Source organism: Hyla sarda, chromosome 3 (genome assembly GCF_029499605.1).
Source record: "Hyla sarda isolate aHylSar1 chromosome 3, aHylSar1.hap1, whole genome shotgun sequence".
Classification (NCBI taxonomy): domain Eukaryota; kingdom Metazoa; phylum Chordata; class Amphibia; order Anura; family Hylidae; genus Hyla; species Hyla sarda.
The window spans coordinates 383,871,505-383,897,880 of record NC_079191.1 but is presented as its reverse complement, the minus strand read 5'-3'; the positions used below and the strand labels follow the sequence as shown (position 1 = coordinate 383,897,880).

The following is a 26,376-nucleotide window of genomic DNA, read 5'->3' as shown; positions in this document are numbered from 1 at the left end:
TATTCCAGGAAAAAAACTATTTTTTTATATATCAACTGGCTCCAGAAAGTTAAACAGATTTGTAAATTACTTCTATTAAAAAATCTTAATCCTTTCAATAATTATCAGCTGCTGAAGTTGAGTTGCTGTCTGGCAACAGTGCTCTCTGCTGACATCTCTGCTTGTTTCGGGAACTGCACAGAGTAGAAGAGGTTTGCTCTGGGGATTTGCTTCTAAACTGGGCGGTTCCCGAGACACGTGTCATCAGAGAGCACTTAGACAGAAAAGAACAACTCAACTTCATCAGCTCATAAGTACTGAAAGGATTACGATTCTGGCTCCAGAAAGTTAATATGTTTAACTTTCTGGAGCCAGGTGATACATAAAAAATTTTTTTTCCTGGATAACCCCTTTAACTTCCTGTTTGTGGCACATTAGTATATGTGAGGGGTAAACTTTTCAAGATGGGTGGTGACCATGGCGGCCATTTTGAAGTTGGCCATTTTGAATCCAACTTTTGTTTTTTCAATAGGAAGAGGGTCATGTGACACATAGTGGGAATTTCACAAGAAAAACAATAATGAGCTTTCATGAGTTATTTACAAGTTTCTGACCACTTATAAAATGTGTTCAATGTGCTGCCCATTGTGTTGGATTGTCAATGCAACCCTCTTCTCCCACTTTTCACACACTGATAGCAACACCGCAGGAGAAATGCTAGCACAGGCTTCAAGTATCCGTAGTTTCAGGTGCTGCACATCTCGTATCTTCACAGCATAGACAATTGCCTTCAGATGACCCCAAAGATAAAAGTCTAAGGGGCTTAGATCGGGAGACCTTGGGGGCCATTCAACTGGCCCACGACGACCAATCCACTTTCCAGGAAACTGTTCATCTAGGAATGCTCGGACCTGACACCCATAATGTGGTGGTGCACCGTCTTGCTGGAAAAACTCAGGGAACGTGCCAGCTTCAGTGCATAAAGAGGAAAACACATCATCATGTAGGCCACTGGATATGCAAAATTGCTACATGATGATGTGTTTCCTTCTTTATGCTCTGAAGCTGGCACGTTCCCTGAGTTTTTCCAGCAAGACGGTGCACCACCCCTTTATGGGTGTCAGGTCTGAGCATTCCTAGATGAACAGTTTACTGGAAAGTGGATTGGTCGTCATGGGCCAGTTGAATAGCCTCCAAGGTCTCCCGATCTGACCCCCTTAGACTTTTATCTTTGGGGTCATCTGAAGGCAATTGTCTATGCTGTGAAGATACGAGATGTGCAGGACCTGAAACTACGGATACTGGAAGCCTGTGCTAGCATTTCTCCTGCGGTGTTTCTATCAGTGTGTGAAGAGTGGGAGAAGAGGGTTGTATTGACAATCCAACACAATGGGCAGCACATTGAACACATTTTATAAATGGTCAGAAACTTGTAAATAACTCATGAAAGAATAAAGTTACGTTAAAACCAAGTACATGATTGTTTTTCTTGTGAAATTCCCAGTAAGTTTGATGTGACACATGACCCTCTTCCTATTGAAAAATGATCTCTCACATCTTACATGTTAGGCACATTTGGATTATTAGAATGAAGTCTGTATAGTACATAGTAGGCTCTTTGCTTGACCTTGAATGTGGTTTTGGTGAGAAAGACCTGAAAACTACCCCTAGCTACTGTTTAAAAACAGCAGGACTAATATACTGGCTACAGATATGTTAAGGTCCAGTTCAAAGGCCTAAACATTGGGTCAAGTAAAATTTGGGGAGGGGAGTTAAGAAGGAGGTATAGTATAGAGATAAGTCTTATCCTAGCAGCGTCCAAGGTATAGATATTGTCAGAGGTGGAATGGGTAAGTAGGCAGATGCCTCTGTTAGAAAGAAATCCCACCTGGTCCCTGTGAACTATAAAGAGGAGGACTCTATCACATTGCATGGCCAGGATAAAAGTGAAGATTTTTAAATCAAAGCTAGTTCCATGCAGGACAGTTTCCGCTTGAGAGTAGTAGTATTAGAATTATTATTTTTTAATTGTGCCCTCTCTTTCCTACTTGTGGACACCTGATTTATTAAAGTGTCTCTAATGATTGAACTGGGGCATACCATTCGTCATTTAATACTGTTGCTAATTAAATTCAGTTTAACATTTTATCAATATATGTAAAACTCAATAGGGGAGATTTATAAAAACCTATATAGAGGAAAAGTTGACCAGTTGCCAACAACAACCAATCAAAATGCTTCTTTCATTTTTCAGAGGCCCTTTCAAAGATGAAAGAAGCAATCTGATTGGTTGCTATGGGTACTGGGCAACTTTTCCTCTCCCCCAGTATGTGTATTTATATATGTGTGTGTGTGTGTTCCAGCATCACTTCCAAGCGGCTGGGGATACTTCGATGAAGCTTGGTATACATGAAACTTATATGTCATCTAAAAATATAGGATAGTTAAATTAACCCAGGTTTTTGTCTAAACTCCTGCGCAAGTCCATAGGACTTCCAGTAGCTTACTCCACCAGGAGATTACTCTGCATCTTCTGGTGAGTGTGTTGGTCCAGCTTGAAAGCCACAGCCCTCCCATTAGCCATACCCATCTTGTAAACCATGCCTCTTCTCTTTTCAGAAATTTTTTGTCTCGCCTCCGGGCCAAGAACACAGTTTTTCACCTGATACACCCACATCATAGGTCCTTAAAACACAGTCTCTTAATCACAGCTCAGCCCCATCTTACCCCACAAGCACTGCATCTCCGGATGAATGTCAGTCCAGCTAGCAACCACACCCCCTCCCACACACCTCGCACACGCTAAACCACACCTTCTTTTATTTTCCGCAAGAGTTAGTTAGAAAGACCGGGCCATGCCGGGTACTCTGCTCAATTATCTATAATTTGGATAATATGGATTTAATATAAAGCTTTTTTTTTTTTTTCTTGTTGTTTCTAGTGAATAATTATTTAGTGCCCAGTGGATAAAACATACACAAATAGCAGAGATTACAGTAGTCTTGGGCCTATTTCAAGAAGGCGGTGTCTTCTGTAAAAGGGTATCTACAGTAGTGATAAAAGTAGTGACCCGAGTAATGTAAGTTAGCACTTGTAGACACAGCGACTGTCACAGGTTACAACTCCACTGTTTCTATAATGAGAACAACTTTTTACGATAAAAAGGGAAGGTCTGCTGCACAGAGAGACTGCATTAAAGGTAAAGACGTTCAAAAGGCACATAGGGATCTATACCCTTAAGGGTTTTCACTAAAAAAAAAAGTACTTTTAAAGGCAAAATGACAGCAGGGTCACCTGCACTAACCTGAATATACAGCTAAATAGTGTGAGTGACCCTTTTTCTAACGCTTCTTACCAGGCGAAAATTGGTGCAGCCGTTTAGGAGATCTTCCTCTTGCTGCTAATATGGTAATGTCTTGTATGTGCACTGGAGCCGACTTCTGCTGTATGTGCAATGCTTTCTCCCGCCTGCGATAACCCCGCCCCTTTAAAAATATTTAGCTCCCCTTCCTGAGCATGTGAAGAAACCGCTTCCTTCCTCAGCATGTGTAGGACTAGCTCCTGAACTGCTGCACCAATTTTTTGCCCAGTAAAAAGTGTTAGAAATAGGGTCACCCACATGTTTATAAACATATTTTATATAAACATATTTTATATTTCAAGACAGCAGTTTAAAAACCGCACGTATCGCGGTGCGCATCAACAATGCACAACGTAATACCCTTTTACAGTAAGATGTGCAAAAGTAATATTATATTCCTTTTACACATCTTACTGTAAGTGCTTATTCAAGATGCATTTATGTTATACTTAAGCTTTTGTTTCTTTAAGCACATATACTGTATACCATTTCTATTGAGTGAATGTACAGTAATGGCTTACCTCTAGGCAAGGCTGCTGTACAAGGGCACTGTTGACATTTTACAGAATGCTGATTCAAAAGACATAAAGACTGTAATGGTTGTGAAGTGGTTTGTAGGGGATTTACATACTATACAGGGGTGTGGAAATTAAAAATAGAACCTACTTGTTAAAGGAACTAAAACGGAGCACAATCTACTTGTCACTCATGAGGATCCACTTGTCCTGGTACATAAAGAAATTTCAACTAAAATGTTATGTATCTAAGGCTTTTATGTATAGGAACTTAATAGGCAGACCAGTATGTCACCGCATTAGGTGGACAGGGCTCCTGATAAGTAAGTCTGCGTATTAAGTAGGTAGTATCCCCTTCAGGTAGGTATGTCCCTTTATCAGGTGGGCAGGCAGGTAGAGCTCCCCCAGTAGGTAAATAATGTCCCAGATACATATGCCGTCCCCCCTCCGTCCCCCCCCCCCCCCCGCTAGTAGAAAGGTAGGGCTCCCAGACAGAGCCCTAGATGGATATGACCCCCATTAGGTAGAGCTCCTCCAGTAGGTAGACAGGCCCCCTGATAGATATGACCCCATCAGGTAGACAGGTAGGGCTCCCATTTAAACAATTATAAACCCTAAGTCGGAGCTATTCGAACTTTTTATGGTGACACCCTTTTTACACATGCATAGTTAGGTGACACACTGCAGTTAGGTGGCACGCTATACTGCAAATTGCACATATCGCGGTGCGCATCAACAATGCACAACGTAATACCCATATCAGTATTAGAGATGTGGCTGTTACCCCCCCCCCCCCCCGTGCCATTTCATCAACCCCCCCTTTATCATCCCCTTTGCCACATCTATCCTTCCTTGATTTGCTCGTGTGCCATATCACTCTACCCTTTGTTCCCCCTGTGCCATTTTATTCCCCCCCCCCCCCGATGCCCCTGTGCCATTATTTTTGCCCCCTCCTATTGTCCCCTGTACAATTATATCCCCTGCCCTGTGTCATTATATTCCCCCCACCCTCTGATGCCCCCTGTGCAATTATATCCCCCCTGATGCCCCTTGTGCCATTATATTTCAGCTCCCCCGCCCTTTTATCACCTCCTGTGCTGCATTTATTCACCAACCCCCCTTCCCCCTCTAATCCCCTGCCATGCATTAAAGGGGTACTCCGGTGAAAACCTTTTTTCTTTTAAATCAACTGGTGGCAGAAAGTTAAACATATTTGTAAATTACTTCTATTAAAAAATCTTAATCCTTCCAGTACTTATTAGCTGCTGAATGCTACAGAGGAAATTCCTTTCTTTTTGGAACACTGATGACATCACGAGCACAGTGCTCTCTGCTGACATCTCTGTCCATTTTAGCCATGCATAGCAGATGTATGCTAAGGGCAGCATGGTGGCTCAGTGGCTAGCATGGCTGCCTTGCAGTGCTGGGGACTTGGGTTCAAACCCCACTAAGGACAACAATAAATAAAGCATTATTATTATAATATCGTCAGCAGAGAGCACTGTGCTCGTGATGTCATCAGAGAGCATTCCAAAAAGAAAATAATTTCCTCTGTAGTATTTAGCAGCTAATAAGTACAGGAAGGATTAAGATTTTTTAATAGAAGTAATTTACAAATATGTTTAACTTTCTGCCACCAGTTGATTTAAAAGAAAAAAGGTTTTCACCGGAGTACCCCTTTAACTGTCCTCAGTCCCCTGGTGCACTCCAGCCTCTCGACAGGCCGGACGGCTGCTGTGCAGGTGATGAGTGATGTCACCGCATGCGCCTACATCGGGACACTGACGCCCTTCGCAGCTGACTATAGGCTGTAGCTTACAGCTTAGGTCTATAGTTTATTGACAGACTTCTTTAAGAAATCAGAAAACTTACAGTAGATTCGCTGAACTCAAGTCAAGAGTCAAAATAAAGGGGGATTGGGCGGGGCGGATATCCTTATCTGCTGGTCTGGCTGATGAAACCCCCTACGATCAACTGATATTTTGGGGCTAGGAAAGCATTTGATAAATGCAGATGGCTACATAGTTTCCATGCATAAGGCTTGTGTATTAAATCGATGGGCAACAATGTAATAAATGGTGAGGCTTAGTCCTCCAGTCCTCCTCAATGTTAGTTTTCTAAAAATGTTTTTCTTCTCTGACTTACAGAAAGGAATGTCACAGGGTCCTCTCTATATGTAGTCTATATGGCCTAATAGACATATAGGCTGGATCCAGGGAAATTGGACGTTCACTGCCAAGTTACCACTCACATTAAAGCTGATATCTGGGGGTTTTAGCAGGGGGGCACTTTGTCATGGGCATATTGGCAAAGCAACCCTTTTACAAGAATGGGTTGTCGAAAGCAATAAACCTATTTTTTACCCATTCTTCCTAGTTTTAAACTTAAATGGGCACTGTCAGATGCAAAAACTTTTGATATGTTGCAAAGCATGCAAAACCAATAGGTTTTACAATTAATTTCATACTGAAAAAGCCAGTGAAACAACTGCCCCCCTGTCTGCTTGGACACATACTAGTTCTGCTGTGTCCATGCATCATCACTTATGTCATGGACACACTTCATGATTGACAGCTGTGAGCGCAGGGCCCACAGCTGCAAGAAAAATCCTCCCACTGCCAGCTTGTGTCCCGCTACTGTCAGTGAGGACAAGCTGGGAGTTGTAGTTTTGCTAATGCTAGGGGAGATGTGAGCAGACAGCATTCTGAGGGAGGGGGTGGAGACATGCACAGTGAGGCCACGCCCCCTCCCTTTGAGAGGAATTCAGACTAGTGAGCTAAACTAAAAGTGTAGTAAAAAAATAAAAATAAAGGTGATAGACACATAAAAATTAGATGTACATGGTCAGGAGTAGGTACTGAGTGATATATTTTTAAAAAAAAAATGTTGTTGGATCTGACAGGTACGCTTTAAGTATTTTCCTCCCCTGCTCTTCTGTAGTCCTATAGTTAAATATGCATGATAAAGTAGTAGGCAGCAGTGGGGACTGTATAAAAAAAAACCTTGATTGACATCTCATACTTAGAGTTGTCATTTGGGCTGAGTTTACACTACAGAATTTTCGTTTTGTAATTCCACTCGGAAATTCTGTGCAGCAATGGGATTCAGCTGCAAAGTGTACACTACGGAATTTCAGTGGTGGATATTCCTCCACCAAAATAATAAACTTGTTCATTCTTTAGGCATAATCTTCAGACATTATCGTCTTTGGGTATGGCAATGTCCGCACTGCCCTAGCACTCGGAATCTTCCCGATGGAATTTTTCCATACGAAGATTTTTAAGTCTAAACCCGGCCTTACTGTCCGTCTGCAGCTTGTGTGTGTTTCCAAGCACTCCCCTTCCCATATTTTATGTCAACCCACATATAATCAACTTGCTAGAGATCACTGTGCAAAATCCTTCTTTACCTTCTTAAAGAAAATACATGAACATCAATTACTTTTAACGATCAATTTAGAAGGGAATTTGTCAAGGTTTACATGCCATTTATCTGGGATAAAACATAGTAACATAGCATAGTAACATAGTTTGTAAGGTTGAAAAAAGACAAGAGTCCATCAAGTTCAACCTAAGACCCTACTGTGTTGATCAAAAGGCAAAAAAAAAAAAAAAACATGAGACTGATGCCAATTGGCCCAATATTGCTCAATATGGATCAATGTTCTATCCCCATAAATCTACTACCCAAAACCTCTGTTATTACTCTCTAGAAAAACATCCAGGCCCCCCTTGAACTTGTTTAGTGACATCACAACATCATGTGGCAGAGATCCATAGTATCACTGCTCTAACAGTAAAGAAATCCCGTCTGTGATGATAGTGAAATCTTCTTTCTTCTAGACGCAGAGGATGCCCCTTTTCATGGTTACTGGTCTAGGTTTGAAAAGATTACCAGAAAGATCTCTGTACCGTCCATTCATATATTTGTACGTTTTGATCAAATCACCTCTAAGTTGTCTTTTCTCTAAACTAAATAACCCCAAGCTTGATAACCTGTCTTGGTCCTGTAATCCTCCCAGACCATCAATTCTTGTCACCCTCCTCTGCACCCTCTCTAGTTCAGCCATGTCTTTTTCATATACAGGTGCCCAGAATTGGACACAATACTCCATATGTGGTCTGACTAGTGATTTATACAGCGACAAAACTATGCTTTTGTCAAGAACCTCTATCACTCTCTTAATACATCCCATGACTTTGTTAGCCTTGGCAGCAGCTGCCTAGCACTGATCACTAAGGTTGAGTTTACTGTCCACCTTTACCCCCAAGTCTTTTTCGGTAGAAGTTTTGCCGAATGCATAACCCTTCATTTGTCCACATTAAACTTAATTTGCCATGTCTGTGTCCAAGCCTCCAGCTTCCCCAGATCCCTCTGTAATATTGTGTTATCATCCACTGGGGTGATCCCCTTACCCAGTTTAGTGTCATCTGCAAATATAGAAATTCTACTTTGTAATCCCTGTAGAAGGTCATTAATAAACATATTGAAAAGAAGAGGACCCAGTATTGACTCCCGTGGTACTCCACTTGTAACTGTTACCCAACCTGTTGATACTTATCCTCTGCTTCCTATCACTGAGCCAGTTGCTAACCCATTTACATATATCCTCCCCTAGTCCCAGCATCCTCATTTTATGTACTAATCTTTTGTGGGGCACAGTATAAAACATCTTTAAAAAGTCTAGATATACATCCACAGCTTCACCCCGGTCTAATCTATAACTGACCTCTTCATAGAAGATGATCAGATTAGTTTGACAGGGCTGATCCTGCATAAACCCATGTTGGTTCTATGTCAGAGGAGTATTTTCATTAAATGGGTATTCCAGTGAAAAATTTTTTTGTCATATCAACTGATTTCAGAAAGTTAAACAGATTTGTGAATTACTTTGATTAAAAAGGTCTGAATCCTACCAGTACTTATTAGCTGCTGAAGTAGAGTCGTTTTTTTCTGTCTGACAACAGTGCTCTCTGCTGACACCTCTGTCTGTCTCAGGAACTGTCCAAAGTAGGAGCAAATCCCTATAGCAAACCTCTCCTGCTCTTGACAGTTCCTGAGACAGACAGAGGTGTCAGCAGAGAGCACTGTTGTGAGACAGAAAAAAACAACTCAACTTCAGCAGCTGATAAGTACTGGTAGGATTAAGATTTTTTAATAGAATTAATTAACAAATCTGCTTAACTTTCTGGAGCCAGTTGACATGAAAAAAAAAAAAAACGTTTTTCCCCGGAATACCCCTTTTAGGGTATGTTCACACTGCGGAATCCCCGCGGAATTCCACTCGCGGAAAAGTCTGCACAGTGAACATTACCATCAGTGTGAATGGGTTTCCGCGAGACCCGTTCACACCACGGAATTTCAGCGACCGACGATTCCGCTGCTGAAATTGTTCTGCGCAAAGAAAGAACATGTTCATTCTTTTCGCGGAAGTCCGCAAACACTGCATAGCCGTCAATGGTGACGGCGCAGTGCCGCGTGTTCCTACCGCCCCCGCTGGCTGCCAGTCTGAATCTCCGCTCGTTAATCTCTGTAGTGTGAACATACCCTTAAGATAAGAGTTGCAAGTTTTTACGGTAGCCGCTTTTTGTTCAACTATTTTCAAATGTTCATGTTTTTGCACAAATTTTTTACTAGATAATCGTTGATAAATGCTAACCACACACACACCATAGTCTTTAAAAACAAATCGATATTTGTGGAAATTGAACTCTGGTACTATCTCCAGCTCTCTAATAGAAATGCATGGGGGGGGGCGTGTCGCCCACCACTCCGTGCAGTGGTCGACATAGCTCTGTGTACGGAGCAGTGCATGGTGAGAGCCGGAGCACTGGGCACGAGAATGGGAGGTCCCACCGGTCAGACGACCTGCGATCTATCCTGTGGACAGGGGATAAGTTGTTAAGTACTGGAGAAGTTCTTTTAGAAGTCGTCTTAATATAATCGTAAGACATGATTGTAAAAGTTACATAGTTTTAAGAAAGTCAAATATGGCAATCAGAATTAATCCCTGTATCAGTGCCCCCACCCTATAACTTGTTGTGGTCTGTTTAAAAAAAAAAAAAAAAAAAAAAAATGCATCTTGAAAGTGTTCAATGAACCATTATGGCATCTGTAGTCATAGCAGAGAGTTCCATAATTCATAAAAGTGATCACTGAATCGTAGAATTGATAATAGTGGATGGACACAGCTCCGCCGCTCCTTAGCGCTCACAACAATTTGCCTGTAAGTCAATAGGTCATATTCTGACAGAGGAAAATGATTACGTCCATGCGGCTGCTGTAAAACAAATCTCTGAACTTTAGTCCACAAATCAGGTGATACATTCCCTGTTGATATCCTCTAATAAACCTCTAAACCCAACTGAATCGTAATGACTCTGTCCTTAGTAATATTGAATAATATGAGGACTTTATATTGTTACAGACAGTATTTTCTGAGCTGAATTCAGAGACACAAGTAGTAAGAAATGAAGTTATAAACGTGTAGTGATTATAATGTAAATGTACATATGAAGCATAAACAGTAATGTTGAGAACAACAAATCTCAAGGTCGACAGAGAAACAGGTACTTACACGAGAGATCCACAGCATATATGCAGATGGAATGTGCTATTCGGTTATATCATGCTGATTTTTGCTTATTGTAAAGTAATCAGCAGAAAATAATATACTTTCAAAATTATCCGTTTGCAAAAAGAAAACAATTTAAAAATTCAATACAAACCTTGATGGTTTTTGGACAGTCTGCTATAAACCAACACTGTTTCTTTTATTATCTTGAACATTTTAAGCTAGAAAAATGTTCAGTCTCCCTGTGATGACTCTACATATCGGTGAGAATATAAATGATAAAGCTGCCACATATGAATTATCAATCAATTATTTAATTATTCTTTTGACATAGTCAAATAACTTTATTTTTATTTTTTTGCTTGTGTTGATGGATCATTCTCCTCGGTGGTGAGTAGTCTGGTAATGGGCCACATTTGTAGACATGATTTACATTTAGTGTAAAATTATCAAATTCCTTTTCAAGTCGATTCACTTCTATTACATTAAAGAAAATGATGTTCATTTAGATTTTCTGCATATCAAAGGGACTGGAATGCTTTTAACTAGATTCATTTTATGTTAAACAGTATTTGAATACCTACATTATACATTCCCAATAGTCTCATTCTAGCTAACAGGCCTTTTGGGGATGACCATCATTGTTCAGCATGGTTTTGAATGTTGTGCTGTGCACCAAAATGAAAAATTCTGGACCAAAACCAAAAATCCAGAATGTGCTTGGCCAAAAAGCAAAAATGTTTTTTATTGTAATTTTTTTTATTTTTTTTTATTGTTACTGCCCCTTTTGAATTTCTGATGGTTGCCACTGCCTGCTAGGAGTTGTAGTTCTGCATTGGGTACAGAGCCATAGGGTGAAGATCAGTGCTCTATAGCAATATATGGACTTTTTTTGAATAATGTGCATGTACCGCAATAAAGCATTAATCCCCAACCTGTGACACTGATGCTGGTGCAGAACTACAACTCCCAGAAGGCAATAGCAACTACCGGCAATGCATAAGGGGCAATAACACAATAAAGTGCATGCAATACTGTAGAGCACTGAAACCTGTAGCTTTGTAGCATTTCAGGCTGCAGTTTCCTCTTCCTCCACTAGGAAGTCACTATAAAGCTGCCTGGGTCGCTTTTAGCCCCAGCAGGGCCATTCCCATTATGGCCACTAAGTGCAGAGATCTCAGCTGAGTTACGGCCATAGTAAAGGGGTCCAAAACCAGCCCTGACACATAGCCCCAGCTCCCTGTCCTTGGCTCATCTGTCGGGACTTCAACTGTGGGCGAGAATTTTCAGCATTTTTCCTATGCCGAAAATAATTAACTGCATTTTCAGACAAAAAATTTCAGCCAACGATATATCTGTGCATCTCTAACAGGAACCCAAACAGAGCTCTGAGAGTTTATGTGAGACTTACTAAATCATACAAATTTGGGTATTTGTATAAATTTAGTTTCCTAATTTGCAGTATACTGGAAATTTTATTTCCATTATTATATAAGTGGAAGCAACACAAAGGTGAATTAGCTGGGAATCCAAAAAACTAAACAAAATACCAAATACACAGTTTTTGGCTGTTGCACCTATTTTACTCATTGTCATTTAGAGCACATTGTTGGTATACACCTTAAGGGTAAGGTCACGCATGTCTTATTTTGCTGCAAATTTGCTGGTGCATATTTATCTACCCATTGTAGTCAATGGATACACTCCCGCGTGACCCTACCCTAAAGTGGTTATCTTGTAAAGATTTTCCTTTATCCTATTTGCTAGTGCTGCCAGAATAAAAATAATAAACTTTGACTTACCTTCTGCCACTCCTCTGGTCCTGCTGGATAACTCCCTCTGGATAACCGCTTTAACCTTATGATCAGTAAGGGTCCAGCCAGAGGTGTTCACACCAATCATGAGAGTGACAGTATGGTAGGCCATTCTACAAATCTGGCACACAGGAGCATTTCCAGGAAATAGCAATGGGGCCCCTTCATTTTGAAAACACAGAGTTGTAAGCCTCCCATAATGAGGAACATATTGACATATCCTAGAAATGGTGAGAAAACCCTTAAATACAAATATCCTATGGATATCCTGTTTATCATCCTACATACTATTTTTTACCAAGTCCAGGACCAAATGTAATAGGACAAGGCAAAAAATTGAACCAGCTCACCACTCCTATGTGGATGAAGTAATTGGCAGCAGCAGCGTGAATTAGAGTTGGGAAGCTCGGAGGAAATCACTAGAGCCGGGTCCCCAGGTGCTCCCAATAGATGAATAAAAATCCAACTTAATGAAAAAAATTATGTGCCATGAGTATGACTTGTTAACAAGTCGAAACACGTTGTACTTTCGTTTGTGCTTTTATTTTTGGTTATACCTCTATTTTTCCACCTGTATGCTTTTAAGTTTTTCATTAAAGTTGGATTTTATTCATCTATTGGTAGCCGGATATCCACTGGAGACCCAGCTCTAGTGATTTCCTCCAAGCTTCCTAACTCTAATTCACGCTACTGCTGCCGATTACTTCATCCACATAGGAGGGGTGAGCTGGTTAAATGTTTTGCCTTGTCCAGTCCCAAATGTGTTCTAACTGTGACCCCAAGTTCTTTTCTCCTATTCTCAAGTGTTCATCTTGATATTTTGACCAGATGGCAGATTGGTTGCCTTCCAATTGAACTTTGGCTATCCAATCTAAGTATTGGATGTTTTACACCTTTAACCCTCACTATGGCATCTATGAATTTTCAACATTCTGCACCTTCAATGCACTGAACTCTTCTAACTGAAGTGACTCAGAATTTTGAAAGTTTGTCTTATTTTTATGAAAAATATCTAAAATCCTAGTATTTTAGTAATATTAATATAAGTAACATTTCTACTTTGCAACCAATTGTTTTCAAGACTTCGAACACATTTGCAACCATTTAGCAAATAAAATAAAAAATATTTTGGAAGTCTTGTTTCCAAGGATGGGTACCAATAATTTAGGTCCCGAGCCAGGATCAGTGTGTATGTATGAAGGAATAGATACAGCATCTCAAAAGATAAAGCAAATGATTGTAGTTTTTACAGGTAATGTTTCATCTCACAACTTGAGCCTTCAAGCTTAAAAAAAGGCTAAAGATGTGAGCTGTAATGATGCTGTAAACAAATTCACTGATGTGGTCTAAAATAGCAGATGATACTCAACCCCAAGTGCAGTTGTGCACTGTAAGCTGGGGTAGAGGTCCTGCATTTATGGACCACAATATAGGTTCACTACTGTGGTAGATGTAACAATGACATTAACTAACCCTCAAAACTGATGTTAAAATTGAGACATTAGCCAGTATATCCTTATATGAAGGACATACCTGAGCCCGCACACCACGCCAAGGTTTCTCAGATGGTACGGGTCCTAACAACTAACCTACCTGTGCATGATAGGCAAAACCAGGAACCAAATTACAGCAGCATTAGGCCTAGGCTTGTAGACTGCTCCCAGGTTAGCTCCAATGTGACTATGCACACATACCATGGGAGAGGGAGAGACAGGCTACAAGCCCCACCCTGGTTGGCTAGATATAGTGCCGGCCTCACAGGTGAAACCTTAATGCTACCCAGTATGATAAAAAGGGTGCATTAGTATAAACTTTAGACATGAAACAACTTATAATTGCGTGGTCTGCAATGGCAAGAGATACTCAACCCCAAGTGCAGTTGTGCACCTATACTGGGGTGGAGCTCCTGCACTTGTGGTCCGTTGCTATGGGCGATTCCTGTAATGTTGCTGTACCTACACATAAGTGTATAAACCACAATCGCTTGCTCTATCTTTTGGACTGCCGTGGCCGTTCCTTCATATTGAGACTGATGAGTATCCATAGGAGCTATAGTCAGTAAGAATTTTTTGGCCAATACTTTAGAGTTGCTTACTTTTTTGTGGTTGTGAAATCATGCCACACCCCTGCCATTCATGTCTATGGGAGGGGGCATGATGGCCGTCATGCCCCCTCCCTTAGACATGAATGGAGGGGGCGTAGATGACTTCACGACCACAGCTCCCTGAACCCAGTGTTCTAAACATAATGTTCAGAACGCCTGGTGACTGCAGTGACTGCACAGAGATCACAGGGGGTCCCAGCGGCTGAACTCCCTGCGATGAGCCATCTTATCCCATATCCAATGTGGATGTCTAGAGGCGGAGTATCCCTTTAATGTGTACCTGACATGATGGTCCAGCAGCAGGGTATGTTTAAAGCTCCTGGCGAATCTTGTAGCCTGAGACCTGCTCCGCGACTGACGCAATCAGAGGACCAATTTCCGGAGGTCCCATAGACTTTGCATGGGACTTTGCAGAGAAAAACATTGTCTGATCGTGTCATCCTCGGAGCTGCACTATTGTCCCGGGTGCTTTAAAGGGGTACTCCGGCGCTAAGACATTTTATCCCCTATCCAAAGGATAGGGGATAAGATGCCTGACCGCGGGGGTCCCGCCGCTGGGGACCCCCCGTGATCTTCCACGCCGCACCCCGTTAACATCAGCCCGCTCGTGCTCACTCCGGGTCTGATTACTAGCGATCACAGGGATGGAGCATAGTGACGTCACGTCTCCGCCCCCGTGTGACGTCACGGCTCCGTCCCCTCACTGCAAGCCTACGGAGGGGGGCGTGACGCCAACGGGGTGCAGCGAGGAAGATCACGGGGGTCCCCAGCGGCGGGACCCCCGCGGTCAGGCATCTTATCCCCTATCCTTTGGATAGGGGATAAGATGTCTTAGCGCCGGAGTACCCCTTTAACCCCTTAACGACGCAGGACGTATATTTACGTCCTGCGCCGGCTCCCGCGATATGAAGCGGGATCGCGCCGCGATCCCGCATCATATCGCGGCGGTCCCGGCGCTCATCAATGGCCGGGACCTGCGGCTAATACCACACATCACCGATCGCGGCGATGTGCGGTATTAACCATTTAGAAGCGGCGGTCAAAGCTGACCGCCGCTTCTAAAGTGAAAGTGACCCGGCTGCTCAGTCGGGCTGTTCGGGACCGCCGCGGTGAAATCGCGGCGTCCCGAACAGCTTGCAGGACACCGGGAGGGCCCTTACCTGCCTCCTCAGTGTCCAATCGGCGAATGACTGCTCCATGCCTGAGATCCAGGCAGGAGCAGTCGAGCGCCGATAACACTGATCACAGGCGTGTTAATACACGCCTGTGATCTGTGTAGAAAATCAGTGTGTTTAGTGTTATAGGTCCCTATGGGACCTATAACACTGCAAAAAAAAAGTTAAAAAAAAGTGTTAATAAAGGTCATTTAACCCCTTCCCTAATAAAAGTTTGAATCACCCCCCTTTTCCCATAAAAAAATAAAACAGTGTAAAAAAAATAAATAAATAAACATATGTGGTATCACCGTGTGCGTAAATGTCCGAACTATAAAAATATATAATTAATTAAACCGCACGGTCAATGGCGTACGCGCAAAAAAATTCCAAAGTCCAAAAGAGCGCATTTTTGGTCACTTTTTTTACCATTCAAAAATGAATAAAAAGTGATCAAAACAAAAATAATACCGATAAAAACTTCAGATCACGGCGCAAAAAATGAGTCCTCATACCGCCCTGTACGTGGAAAAATAAAAAAGTTTTAGGGGTCAGAAGATGACATTTTTAAACGTATAAATTTTCCTGCATGTAGTTATGATTTTTTCCAGAAGTGCGACAAAATCAAACCTATATAAGTAGGGTACCATTTTAACCGTATGGACCTACAGAATAATGATAAGGTGTCATTTTTACCGAAATATGCACTGCGTAGAAACGGAAGCCCCCAAAAGTTACAAAATGGCGTTTTTTCTTCGATTTTGTCGCACAATGATTTTTTTTTCTGTTTCGCCGTGCATTTTTGGGTAAAATGACTGATGTCACTGCAAAGTAGAATTGGCGACGCAAAAATAAGCCATAATATGAATTTTTAGGTGGAAAATTGAAAGGGTTATGATTTTTAAAAGGTAAGGAGGAAAGAACGAAAGTGCAAAAACGGAAAAACCCTGAGTCCTTAAGGGGTTATCTAAGAATAGAAAAACACAGCCAATTTCTTTCAAAAACAGCTCCCCCTCTGTCCCCAGGTTGGGTGTGGTTTTACAACTTGGCTCCTTTCACTACAGTGGAACTGAGCTGCAGAACCACACCCAGCCTGGAGACAGACACAGAGCAATTTTTTAAAGAGAGTATCTCTGTTTTCTATTCCTGGATTACTACTTTAAACCTCGCCTGAGATCGGGACAGGTACCAAATATTATGATGAAATGTCACTTATTTCACTTAATTTTTAAATACACGTTGGCCCTGATTTATTATTGTAAACCCAACATGTTTTGTCGGGTTGTGCGCCAGATTCAGGCGCATTGCGCCAGAATTGGAAAATACCCAACCAACTCTCCATTTTACTGAGAAAACTCGAAAAAGGGGCATGGCCACCTGGAAAAGGGGCAACATTTTCACAAAAATACAACATATTTACTGAGGTTTCCACAGAAAATTTGGTAGATTTGAGCTGAGAAAAGCCCCAAAAATCAGAGCAGGTGTAAAAAGAAAGCAAAATGTAGAGAAAAGTGCAAAATGTAGGTAAACCTTAGTAAATACCATGGAAAAAAATTGTAGGGATTTAAACCCTTAAGGACCTGGGTCCTTTCCCTTTCTATAATGCGGGGCCACGCCTCTAACAACGGTCGGGACCCATGGCTAATAGGGCGCGGCACTGATCGCGGTGCCGCGCGCTATTAACCCTTTAGACGTGCCGTTCAAAGTTGAATTTTAAGTCTAAAGTAAAAGTAAACCAATGCCGGTTAGCTCATGGAGCTGTTCGGTATCGCCGCGGTGAATCGTGGCATCCAGAAAAGCTGTAGGACAGCAGGAGGGTCCCCTTACCTGCCTCCTGTTTTCCGATTGCCGAATGACTGCTCAGTGCCTGAGATTCAGGCATGAGCAGTCAAGCGGCAGAATCATTGATCAATGGTTTCCTATGAGAATCCATTGATCAATGTAAAAGATCAGTGTGTGCAGTATTATAGCCCCCTATGGGAGCTGTAACATTGAAAAACAAAAGTGAATAAAGATCATTTAACCTATTCCCTAATAAAAATTTGAATCACACCCCCCTTTTCCCATAAAAAAAAAAACTGTGTAAATAAAAATAAACATAGGCGCAAAAAAATTCCAAAGTCCAAAATTGTATATTTTTGGTCACTTTTTATATCATGAAAAAATGAATAAAAAGCGATCAAAAAGTCTGATCAATACAAACATGGTACCGCTAAAAAGCTTCAGATCACGGCGCAAAAAATGAGCCCTCATACCGCCGCTTGTCTTCCAGTTAATTGCGTTTTGCTTGAGGTGAACACCAGCCGTGCAATGTTATGGGTCCCAGGCACAGACCAGCACAATGAATTTGGAAAGGCTAATTTTATAAGCCCTCACAGAGCTGTTGTATTATTGCCATCACAAATTTTTCTTTGGGCCTTTTTCTTAGTAAGCTTTGGACGTTTTATTTGTTTTGCCTCACCAAACCCATTGTGTGTAACGGCTCAGATAACTTGTTGGCTTTATCCGTAACAGGAGTTAATTTATTGTGTAATGTGCAGTGAAGTCACGGACTTTGTGATACCAGTCTTTCTAAGTCAAACTAAACTCCCATATTTCAGTCTCCTAGATTCTAGCTTGTCGGCATTTAGCGACTCTGCTACTGAGCTACATCTTACAGGGACATATCATTATAAATAACGGCTCTGTGAGGAGCAGCAGATTTTCTTAATATTTTTAGCCTGCTTTAGTTGGACATAGTGAAGTGCATAAACCATCATCCCTTTCCTCATGAAAGGTTTTATGAAGGACCTTTAAGAGCGTTATGTCTTTATAATCTACATTATTATTTTTGGCTTATTTCCTAGAATCATCAGATCATGACATTTGTTCAAATTGGTACAGCTACTGCCTGCATAGTAATTTACGATGAATAATACACATTAACATAATGGTTGTTAAAGCTTATTTGCACAGGAGTTGTTTTGTTTTGTTTTTAAGCTTTATATTCCCTTCTGGATTGTTTTTCTCTTTTGCCACTGTTATTCTACAGAAAGGCATATAAGCTGTATAAGGCATGGGCCTAAGTAAAGAAAAATGTTGTTTCATGTATTTTTCGAGTATATCTAAAATGTAATAGGCAGAACTTCTCATGGGGCAAATAAAAATTTTAAGCAAAAATAACAGGTAAAACGACCAAAATGGTAATGGTATAACCGCTCACCTGGCACAGTCCTGTGACTGACACAGCTGCATTAGCGCATGAAACAGTGATGTAAGGTGTTGCCGCCTGCCGATATAAGCTCAAAACAAGTTCCACCCGAGAATTAAGCAGAAGAGGATGTATGTGGAAAAGACCGGAGGATAGGTGAGATCCACCAATGGAAGCAGACTGTGTAATCAAAGAAATAACTTTATTGGCCACTCATAACGTGTTTTAGAACGTGGGAGCCCCTTCTTCAGATGAACTGGCTTGAACGCCAGTTCATCTGAAGAAGGGGCTCCCACGCCCTGAAATGCGTTATGAGTGGCCAATAAAATTATTTGTTGGATTACACAGTCTCCTTCCATTGGTGGATCGCACCTATCCTCCGGTTATGTATTTTTAGACATTTGTTTTCTTCTTAAAGAATGCATCTTAAAATGTTCAGTTGTGCCTGCCAAAACCAGTTCCTTAGGTGACTACTCCTCCGTTTCTCAGCTTTTGCAGTAGACATTCTTTGTTATTGCCCTATTGACTTGTGTCTAAGTCATCTTCCTAAGATTGTATTAGACTACGTACATTCATCTGCAGAAGACAGACACAGTAGGAATCACCGACCACAACTCTCTGCATACGGCCATTTAGCAAATTTTCAGTCCAACTGCAAACTTTACTTCAGAACCAATAAATGTCAATATACACATTATTTGTGCATGAAATATGACATCAAGCACTATAGCAAAGTTTAGGTTTACTATATCCATTGTTGTCCTTCATTACAAATTTAAATTTGCCTTTTAACCCCTTAACGACGCAGGACGTATATTTACGTCCTGCGCCGGCTCCCGCGATATGAAGCGGGATCGCGCCGCGATCCCGCATCATATCGCGTGGGTCCCGGCGCTAATCAACGGCCGGGACCCGCGGCTAATACCACACATCGCCGATCGCGGCGATGTGCGGTATTAACCCTTTAGAAGCGGCGGTCAAAGCTGACCGCCGCTTCTAAAGTGAAACTGAAAGTATCCCGGCTGCTCAGTCGGGCTGTTCGGGACCGCCGCGGTGAAATCGCGGCGTCCCCAACAGCTGATCGGACACCGGGAGGGCTCTTACCTGCCTCCTCGGTGTCCGATCGACGAATGACTGCTCCGTGCCTGAGATCCAGGCAGGAGCAGTCAAGCGCTGATAACACTGATCACAGGCGTGTTAATACACGCCTGTGATCAGGATGAGAGATCAGTGTGTGCAGTGTTATAGGTCCCTATGGGACCTATAACACTGCAAAAAAAAAGTAAAAAAAAAGTGTTAATAAAGGTCATTTAACCCCTTCCCTAATAAAAGTTTGAATCACCCCCCTTTTCCCATAAGAAAAATAAAACAGTGTAAAAAAATAAATAAATAAACATATGTGGTATCGCCGCGTGCGTAAATGTCCGAACTATAAAAATATATCATTAATTAAGCCGTACGGTCAATGGCGTACGCGCAAAAAAATTCCAAAGTCCAAAAAAGCGTATTTTGGTAACTTTTTATAACATTAAAAAATGAATAAAAAGTGATCAAAAAGTCAGATCAAAACAAAAATCATACCAATAAAAACTTCAGATCACGGCGCAAAAAATGAGTCCTCATACCGCCCCGTACGTGGAAAAATAAAAAAGTTATAGGGGTCAGAAGATGACATTTTTAAACGTATAAATTTTCCTGCATGTAGTTATGATTTTTTCCAGAAGTGCGACAAAATCAAACCTATATAAGTAGGGTATCATTTTAACCGTATGGACCTACAGAATAATGATAAGGTGTAATTTTTACCGAAATATGCACTGCGTAGAAACGGAAGCCCCCAAAAGTTACAAAATGGCGGTTTTTTTTCGATTTTGTCGCACAATGATTTTTTTTCCCGTTTCGCCGTGCATTTTTGGGTAAAATGACTAATGTCACTGCAAAGTAGAATTGGCGACGCAAAAAATAAGCCATAATATGGATTTTTAGGTGGAAAATTGAAAGGGTTATGATTTTTTAAAGGTAAGGAGGAAAAAACGAAAGTGCAAAAACGGAAAAACCCTGAGTCCTTAAGGGGTTAATGGCATTTGTCACTTGACATTTACATATACAGTGAAATCTCTTTGAGAAGACCACCCCCTTATCCATATTAGATTTTGGGTGGTTGTCTTAAAAAGGTTTCACTACATATGTCATCCTGTCCTTGAAATAACACTGCTAAAAGTCAAGAAGGCGAGAAAAAAATTCTTAGTTAGATGTTGTCTACACCCCGACAAGGAGGCCTTGTGTATCAAACAACGTGAGGTTTTGTTGTGCTTTTATTTTCTATGATTTGGAGATTTGGGAAGAATTTGTTTTTTTCTTGTAAATTCTTAGAATTTTTCTAATGAAAATAATTCAGTTGTTGTTCTACATAATACTTTGTTACCACAACAAGGCAAGCACAGTCATTTTTTCCCAAGAGATGTTCATGTTTATGGATCTGAATCCCACAATAAATGTGTGTCAGAAAAAAAGCATGTAAAAAAGATTTACGCAACATTGGATGATGTGGTTTCTAGTACATGGATGGATACAGTTCACTTTTAACCATTTCTTCAATCAGTCCTTTTTACCAACGCTACAAATGTCAGTAAATAAAATGTGTAATGTATTATGTTCAATGTATTATGTTCAATGTATTATGTTCAAAGTAACTTGTCCATTCAGTTATACACTGCACATACTTTAATTTACTATATTTACTGAGTACTAAGCACCTTCTGTAATAATGTAACATTTAGAAGATCTCATTGGTGTTATATAATGTATATCAATGTTGTTTTATTTTTCAGAAAAAATCCACAGCACAAGCTGGAATACAAGCATACTAAACCACCAGGTAATAGTGAGGAGGTCATTGTATTACAGTCATACATAGTTACTGTTAAAGGGGTATTCCAGGAAAAAAAAAATCATATATCAACTGGCTCCAGAAAGTTAAACAGATTTGTAAATTACTTCTATTAACCCCTTAAGGACGCAGGACGTAAATGTACGTCCTGGTGAGGTGGTACTTAACGCACCAGGACGTACATTTACGTCCTAAGCATAACTGCGGGCATCGGAGCGATGCCCGTGTCATGCGCGGCTGATCCCGGCTGCTGATCGCAGCCAGGGACCCGCCGGCAATGGCCGACGCCCGCGATCTCGCGGGCGTCCGCCATTAACCCCTCAGGTGCCGGGATCAATACAGATCCCGGCATCTGCGGCAGTTCGCGATTAAAATGAACGATCGGATCGCCCGCAGCGCTGCTGCGGGGATCCGATCATTCATAACGCCGCACGGAGGTCCCCTCACCTTCCTCCGTGCGGCTCCCGGCGTCTCCTGCTCTGGTCTGTGATCGAGCAGACCAGAGCAGGAGATGACCGATAATACTGATCTGTTCTATGTCCTATACATAGAACAGATCAGTATTAGCAATCATGGTATTGCTATGAATAGTCCCCTATGGGGACTATTCAAGTGTAAAAAAAAATGTAAAAAAATGTAAAAGTAAAAGTAAAAAAAAAGTGAAAAATCCCCTCCCCCAATAAAAAAGTTAAACGTCCGTTTTTTCCTATTTTACCCCCAAAAAGCGTAAAAAACATTTTTTATAGACATATTTGGTATCGCCGCGTGCGTAAATGTCCGAACTATTAAAATAAAATGTTAATGATCCCGTACGGTGAACGGCGTGAACGAAAAAAAAAAATTAAAAAAGTCCAAAATTCCTACTTTTTTAATACATTTTATTAAAAAAAAAATTATAAAAAATGTATTAAAAGTTTTTTATATACAAATGTGGTATCAAAAAAAAGTACAGATCATGGCGCAAAAAATGAGCCCCCATCCCGCCGCTTATACGGAAAAATAAAAAAGTTATAGGTCATCAAAATAAAGGGATTATAAATGTACTAATTTGGTTAAAAAGTTTGTGATTTTTTTTAAGCGCAACAATAATATAAAAGTATATAATAATGGGTATCATTTTAATCAAATTGACCCTCAGAATAAAGAACACATGTCATTTTTACCAGAAATTGTACGGCGTGAAAACAAAACCTTCCAAAATTAGCAAAATTGCGTTTTTCGTTTTAATTTCCCCACAAAAATAGTGTTTTTTGGTTGCGCCATACATTTTATGATATAATGAGTGATGTCATTACAAAGGACAACTGGTCGCGCAAAAAACAAGCCCTCATACTAGTCCGTGGATGAAAATATAAAAGAGTTATGATTTTTAGAAGGCGAGGAGGAAAAAATGAAAACGTAAAAATTTAATTGTCTGAGTCCTTAAGGCCAAAATGGGCTGAGTCCTTAAGGGGTTAAAAATCTCAATCCTTCTAATAATTATTAGCTGCTGAAGTTGAGTTGTTCATTTCTGTCTGGCAACAGTGCTCTCTGCTGACATCTCTGCTTGTCTCGGGAACTGCACAGAGTAGAATGGGTTTGCTATGGGGATTTGCTTCTACTCTGGACAGTTCCCGAGACACGTGTCATCAGAGAACACTTAGACAGAAAAGAACAACTCAACTTCAGCAGCTCATAAGTACTGAAAGGATTAAGATTTTTAAAGTAATTTACAAATCTGTTTAACTTTCTGGAGCCAGTTGATTTATAAAAAAAAAAAAAAAAAAATTTTCCTGGATAACCCCTTCAAAGGGGTTTATCCAGGATTAGAAAACCATAGCTACTTTCTGTCTTCAGGTTGTTTGTGGTATTACAACTCCACTTTATTTACGTCAATGGAACTGAGCTGTAATGCCACACTAAAACTGAGGACAAGAGTGGCGATGTTTATGGAAGAAAGCAGCTGTTGTCTTTTCTAATCCTGGATAACCCCTTTCACCTGCATGTGGAAATGTGGCTTTAATGTCTGACCTTTTATAGTGGAAATACTAGAAGCAGACAATCATGTAGCCATTATTAGGATTGTGTTATGCACTTGAAACGTGTTAAATGTTTCGATGGGAAATCTTTTTCTGCTGCATTGTTTGCTTTTAATATTACTACAATACAGGTCTGACTTTTAGTGCCTCAGGGCTGCTGATTCCATTATCATGCTTCATCATTTTCCTTTGATAGTAGATAGAAGTTTACATTCACTATACTGTAGGGCTCTTACATTTATTGTAAATGTTACCATTTGTACGTTAATATTTTTGTTTTCTGTGCTTACATCCCTTAGCAGTTTTGAGGTGCTGCACAATTAAATTTATTAGAAATAAATGCAAACAATATTCAGAAAGGACATTCTGAGATGTGTCAGCTTAGAAGAAAAGGCTTCACTTTTGTTGACTTCCTTTTCTTTAGACAGAGAATGGGAAAGTCACCCTGATATGCGTAACTGCCTTATTTATTTTTAATGGTGTAAAATAAATTCCAAAACAATGTTTCAGCACTGAAAATTGCTTACAAAGAACTTGTTTATAGGTAAAGGATCATATAGGACTGCCCATTCATACATAAAGAAATAATTGCCTTATTATTACATTTTATTGACACAAACTGCAACTTAAAAGTTTAGGAAAAGGAAGAAACTAACACATGTGGTTTTGACTTCTGTTTGAACATATTTGCTGCATGGAAATAATTTGTCAACTGTTAAAATCAGCAGCGAATAGTTAAAAATAATAATCCCTGATGGCCCTTCAGCCTCGAGCACTGCAGGGGCAGGTCCTGATCATAAGCTTCACATCATCTAATAGGGACTGTACAAAGCGGATAAGCTTTTGTTTGGACAATATTTATGTCAGCACCATAAAACATTTGTTTGTGATATAACCCTACACAATCTGCCCCTATAGAGAACCAGCTCTCTCTATAATGTTTATATAGCGCAAACAAATTCTACACCGCGTAACAGTTCTGAGGATAAAAAAATAATGAAGACAGAGGAGTGAGGAATTTATAATCTATGAGAAATCGGGTTGAGACAAAAGGTAGAAAGTGCCTTTTATGGGTAATGGTAGAGCTATCCTATATAAATAATCTCTGTATCTATAGATACAAACTGCAAGGTTAGAAGCTGCAAGGAATGGCAAAGTGTGGGGGTATGGGATCTAAGCTACTATTGGACTGGAAGATAACTTCAGAACAGTTATTGTCAATTTTAGCTTTAAAAAATTTGACCAGGTCTTCATCACAAAGTTCAGTAAAAGGTCAACACTTGAAGCCTAAGGAGGGAATTTAAGGCATTAACAACCGTTTTGGGTTCTTGGACCTGAGAAAGGTAAAATAGGTTTGTTTGGCAAGGTGAAAGGGCAGAGTAATAGGTAGGGCTGGGCGGTATACTGGTTCATACCGAATACCAAAATTTTTGGGCTGCACGATATGAATTTTTCCCATACCGCAATACTGGTTTGGCCCCTCCCCCTTGGGGGGCCGTCCTCAGCGCAGCGCTGTCCCCACTAATCATATGTGACCCGCCAGCGCTGTTCTGCTCCCCCCCTCCACCAAATCATGTGACCCGCCAGTGCTGTTCTGCTCCCCCCCAATTAATTATCAGCCCAGCGGGGTACTACTCACATATGTCACCCGCAAGCACTGTCCTCCTCCTCTTTGTTGCGGACCGCTGGCACTGGAACTCTATACTGTACGCCAGTGGTCTCCAACCGGCGGACCTCTAGCTGTTGCAAAACTACAACTGCCAGCATGCCAACTGCTGTCCGGGCATGCTGGGAGATGTCGTTTTGCAACAGCTGGAGGTCCGCAGGTTGGAGACCACTGCTGTACGCTGTATCCCTATGCCCAGGCTGCAAAAGATAAAGAAAATAAACTTTAACTTACATACGTCGGCCTTACGCTGGGGACCGGAACGTCGGACAGCCGTCAGCCTATCACCGGCCGTAGCGATGTCCCGCCCTGGCCAGTGATAGGCTGAGCCCCCTGTCATGTAAGGAGCTCTGGCCGGCTTCTTACATGACAGTGCGTTTAACCTATCACAGGCCAGGGCGGGACATCGCTGTCCAACGTTCCCGTCCCCAGTGTAAGGCCGACGTAGGTAAGTTAAAGTTTATTTTCTTTATCTTTTGCAGCCCGGGCATAGGGATACAGCATACAGCAGTGGTCTCAAACCTGCAGACCTCCAGCTGTTGCCAAACTACAACTCCCAGCATGCCGGGAGTTGTAGTTTTGCAACAGCTGGAGGTCCGCAGGTTGGAGACCACTGGCGTACAGTGAGTTCCAGCGCCAGCGGCCCCCAACAAGGAGGAAGAGGGCAGTGCTTGCGGGTGACATATGTGAGTAGTACCCCGCTGGGCTGATAATTTATTGGGGGGGAGCAGAACAGCGCTGGCGGGTAACATGATTTGGTGGGGGGGAGCAGAACAGCGCTGGCGGGTAACATGATTGGGGGAGGGGGGCGGGTGAAAGAAATACTGTTATACACCGTGGAACCTCCATAAGTTACAAAAATTCCATGATACACACATTTGGTCATACCGCCCAGCTCTAGTTATAGGTTTTGAGCATGAATTTATGATGAAGGAAATCTGATGACAGCTTGGAATTGCTTCACAGATGTTGAGCACACCTAGAGCACCTTGGTGTGTGCCAGGGGATGCTGGCGTGACAGGGTTGCCAGGTGTAGGGGGCACTGCTTCGTCCAGTGGGATTTTTGGTGTCATGGTAAAGTTTGTCAGCTAGGTTTGGACAGGATAGAGGA

The 26,376-nt window shown here is 41.4% G+C and overlaps 1 protein-coding gene across 1 annotated transcript in view; it reads left to right on the top strand.

Annotated features, from left to right (window-relative positions):
* Nucleotides 1-26,376, top strand: part of APLF (aprataxin and PNKP like factor) — a 174,623-nt gene that overhangs the window by 143,293 nt on the left and 4,954 nt on the right. The window contains exon 9 of the mRNA XM_056567904.1: nt 21,523-21,569. Within this exon, the coding sequence (XP_056423879.1) occupies nt 21,523-21,569 (47 nt within the window). The remainder of the gene's footprint in view (nt 1-21,522; nt 21,570-26,376) is intronic.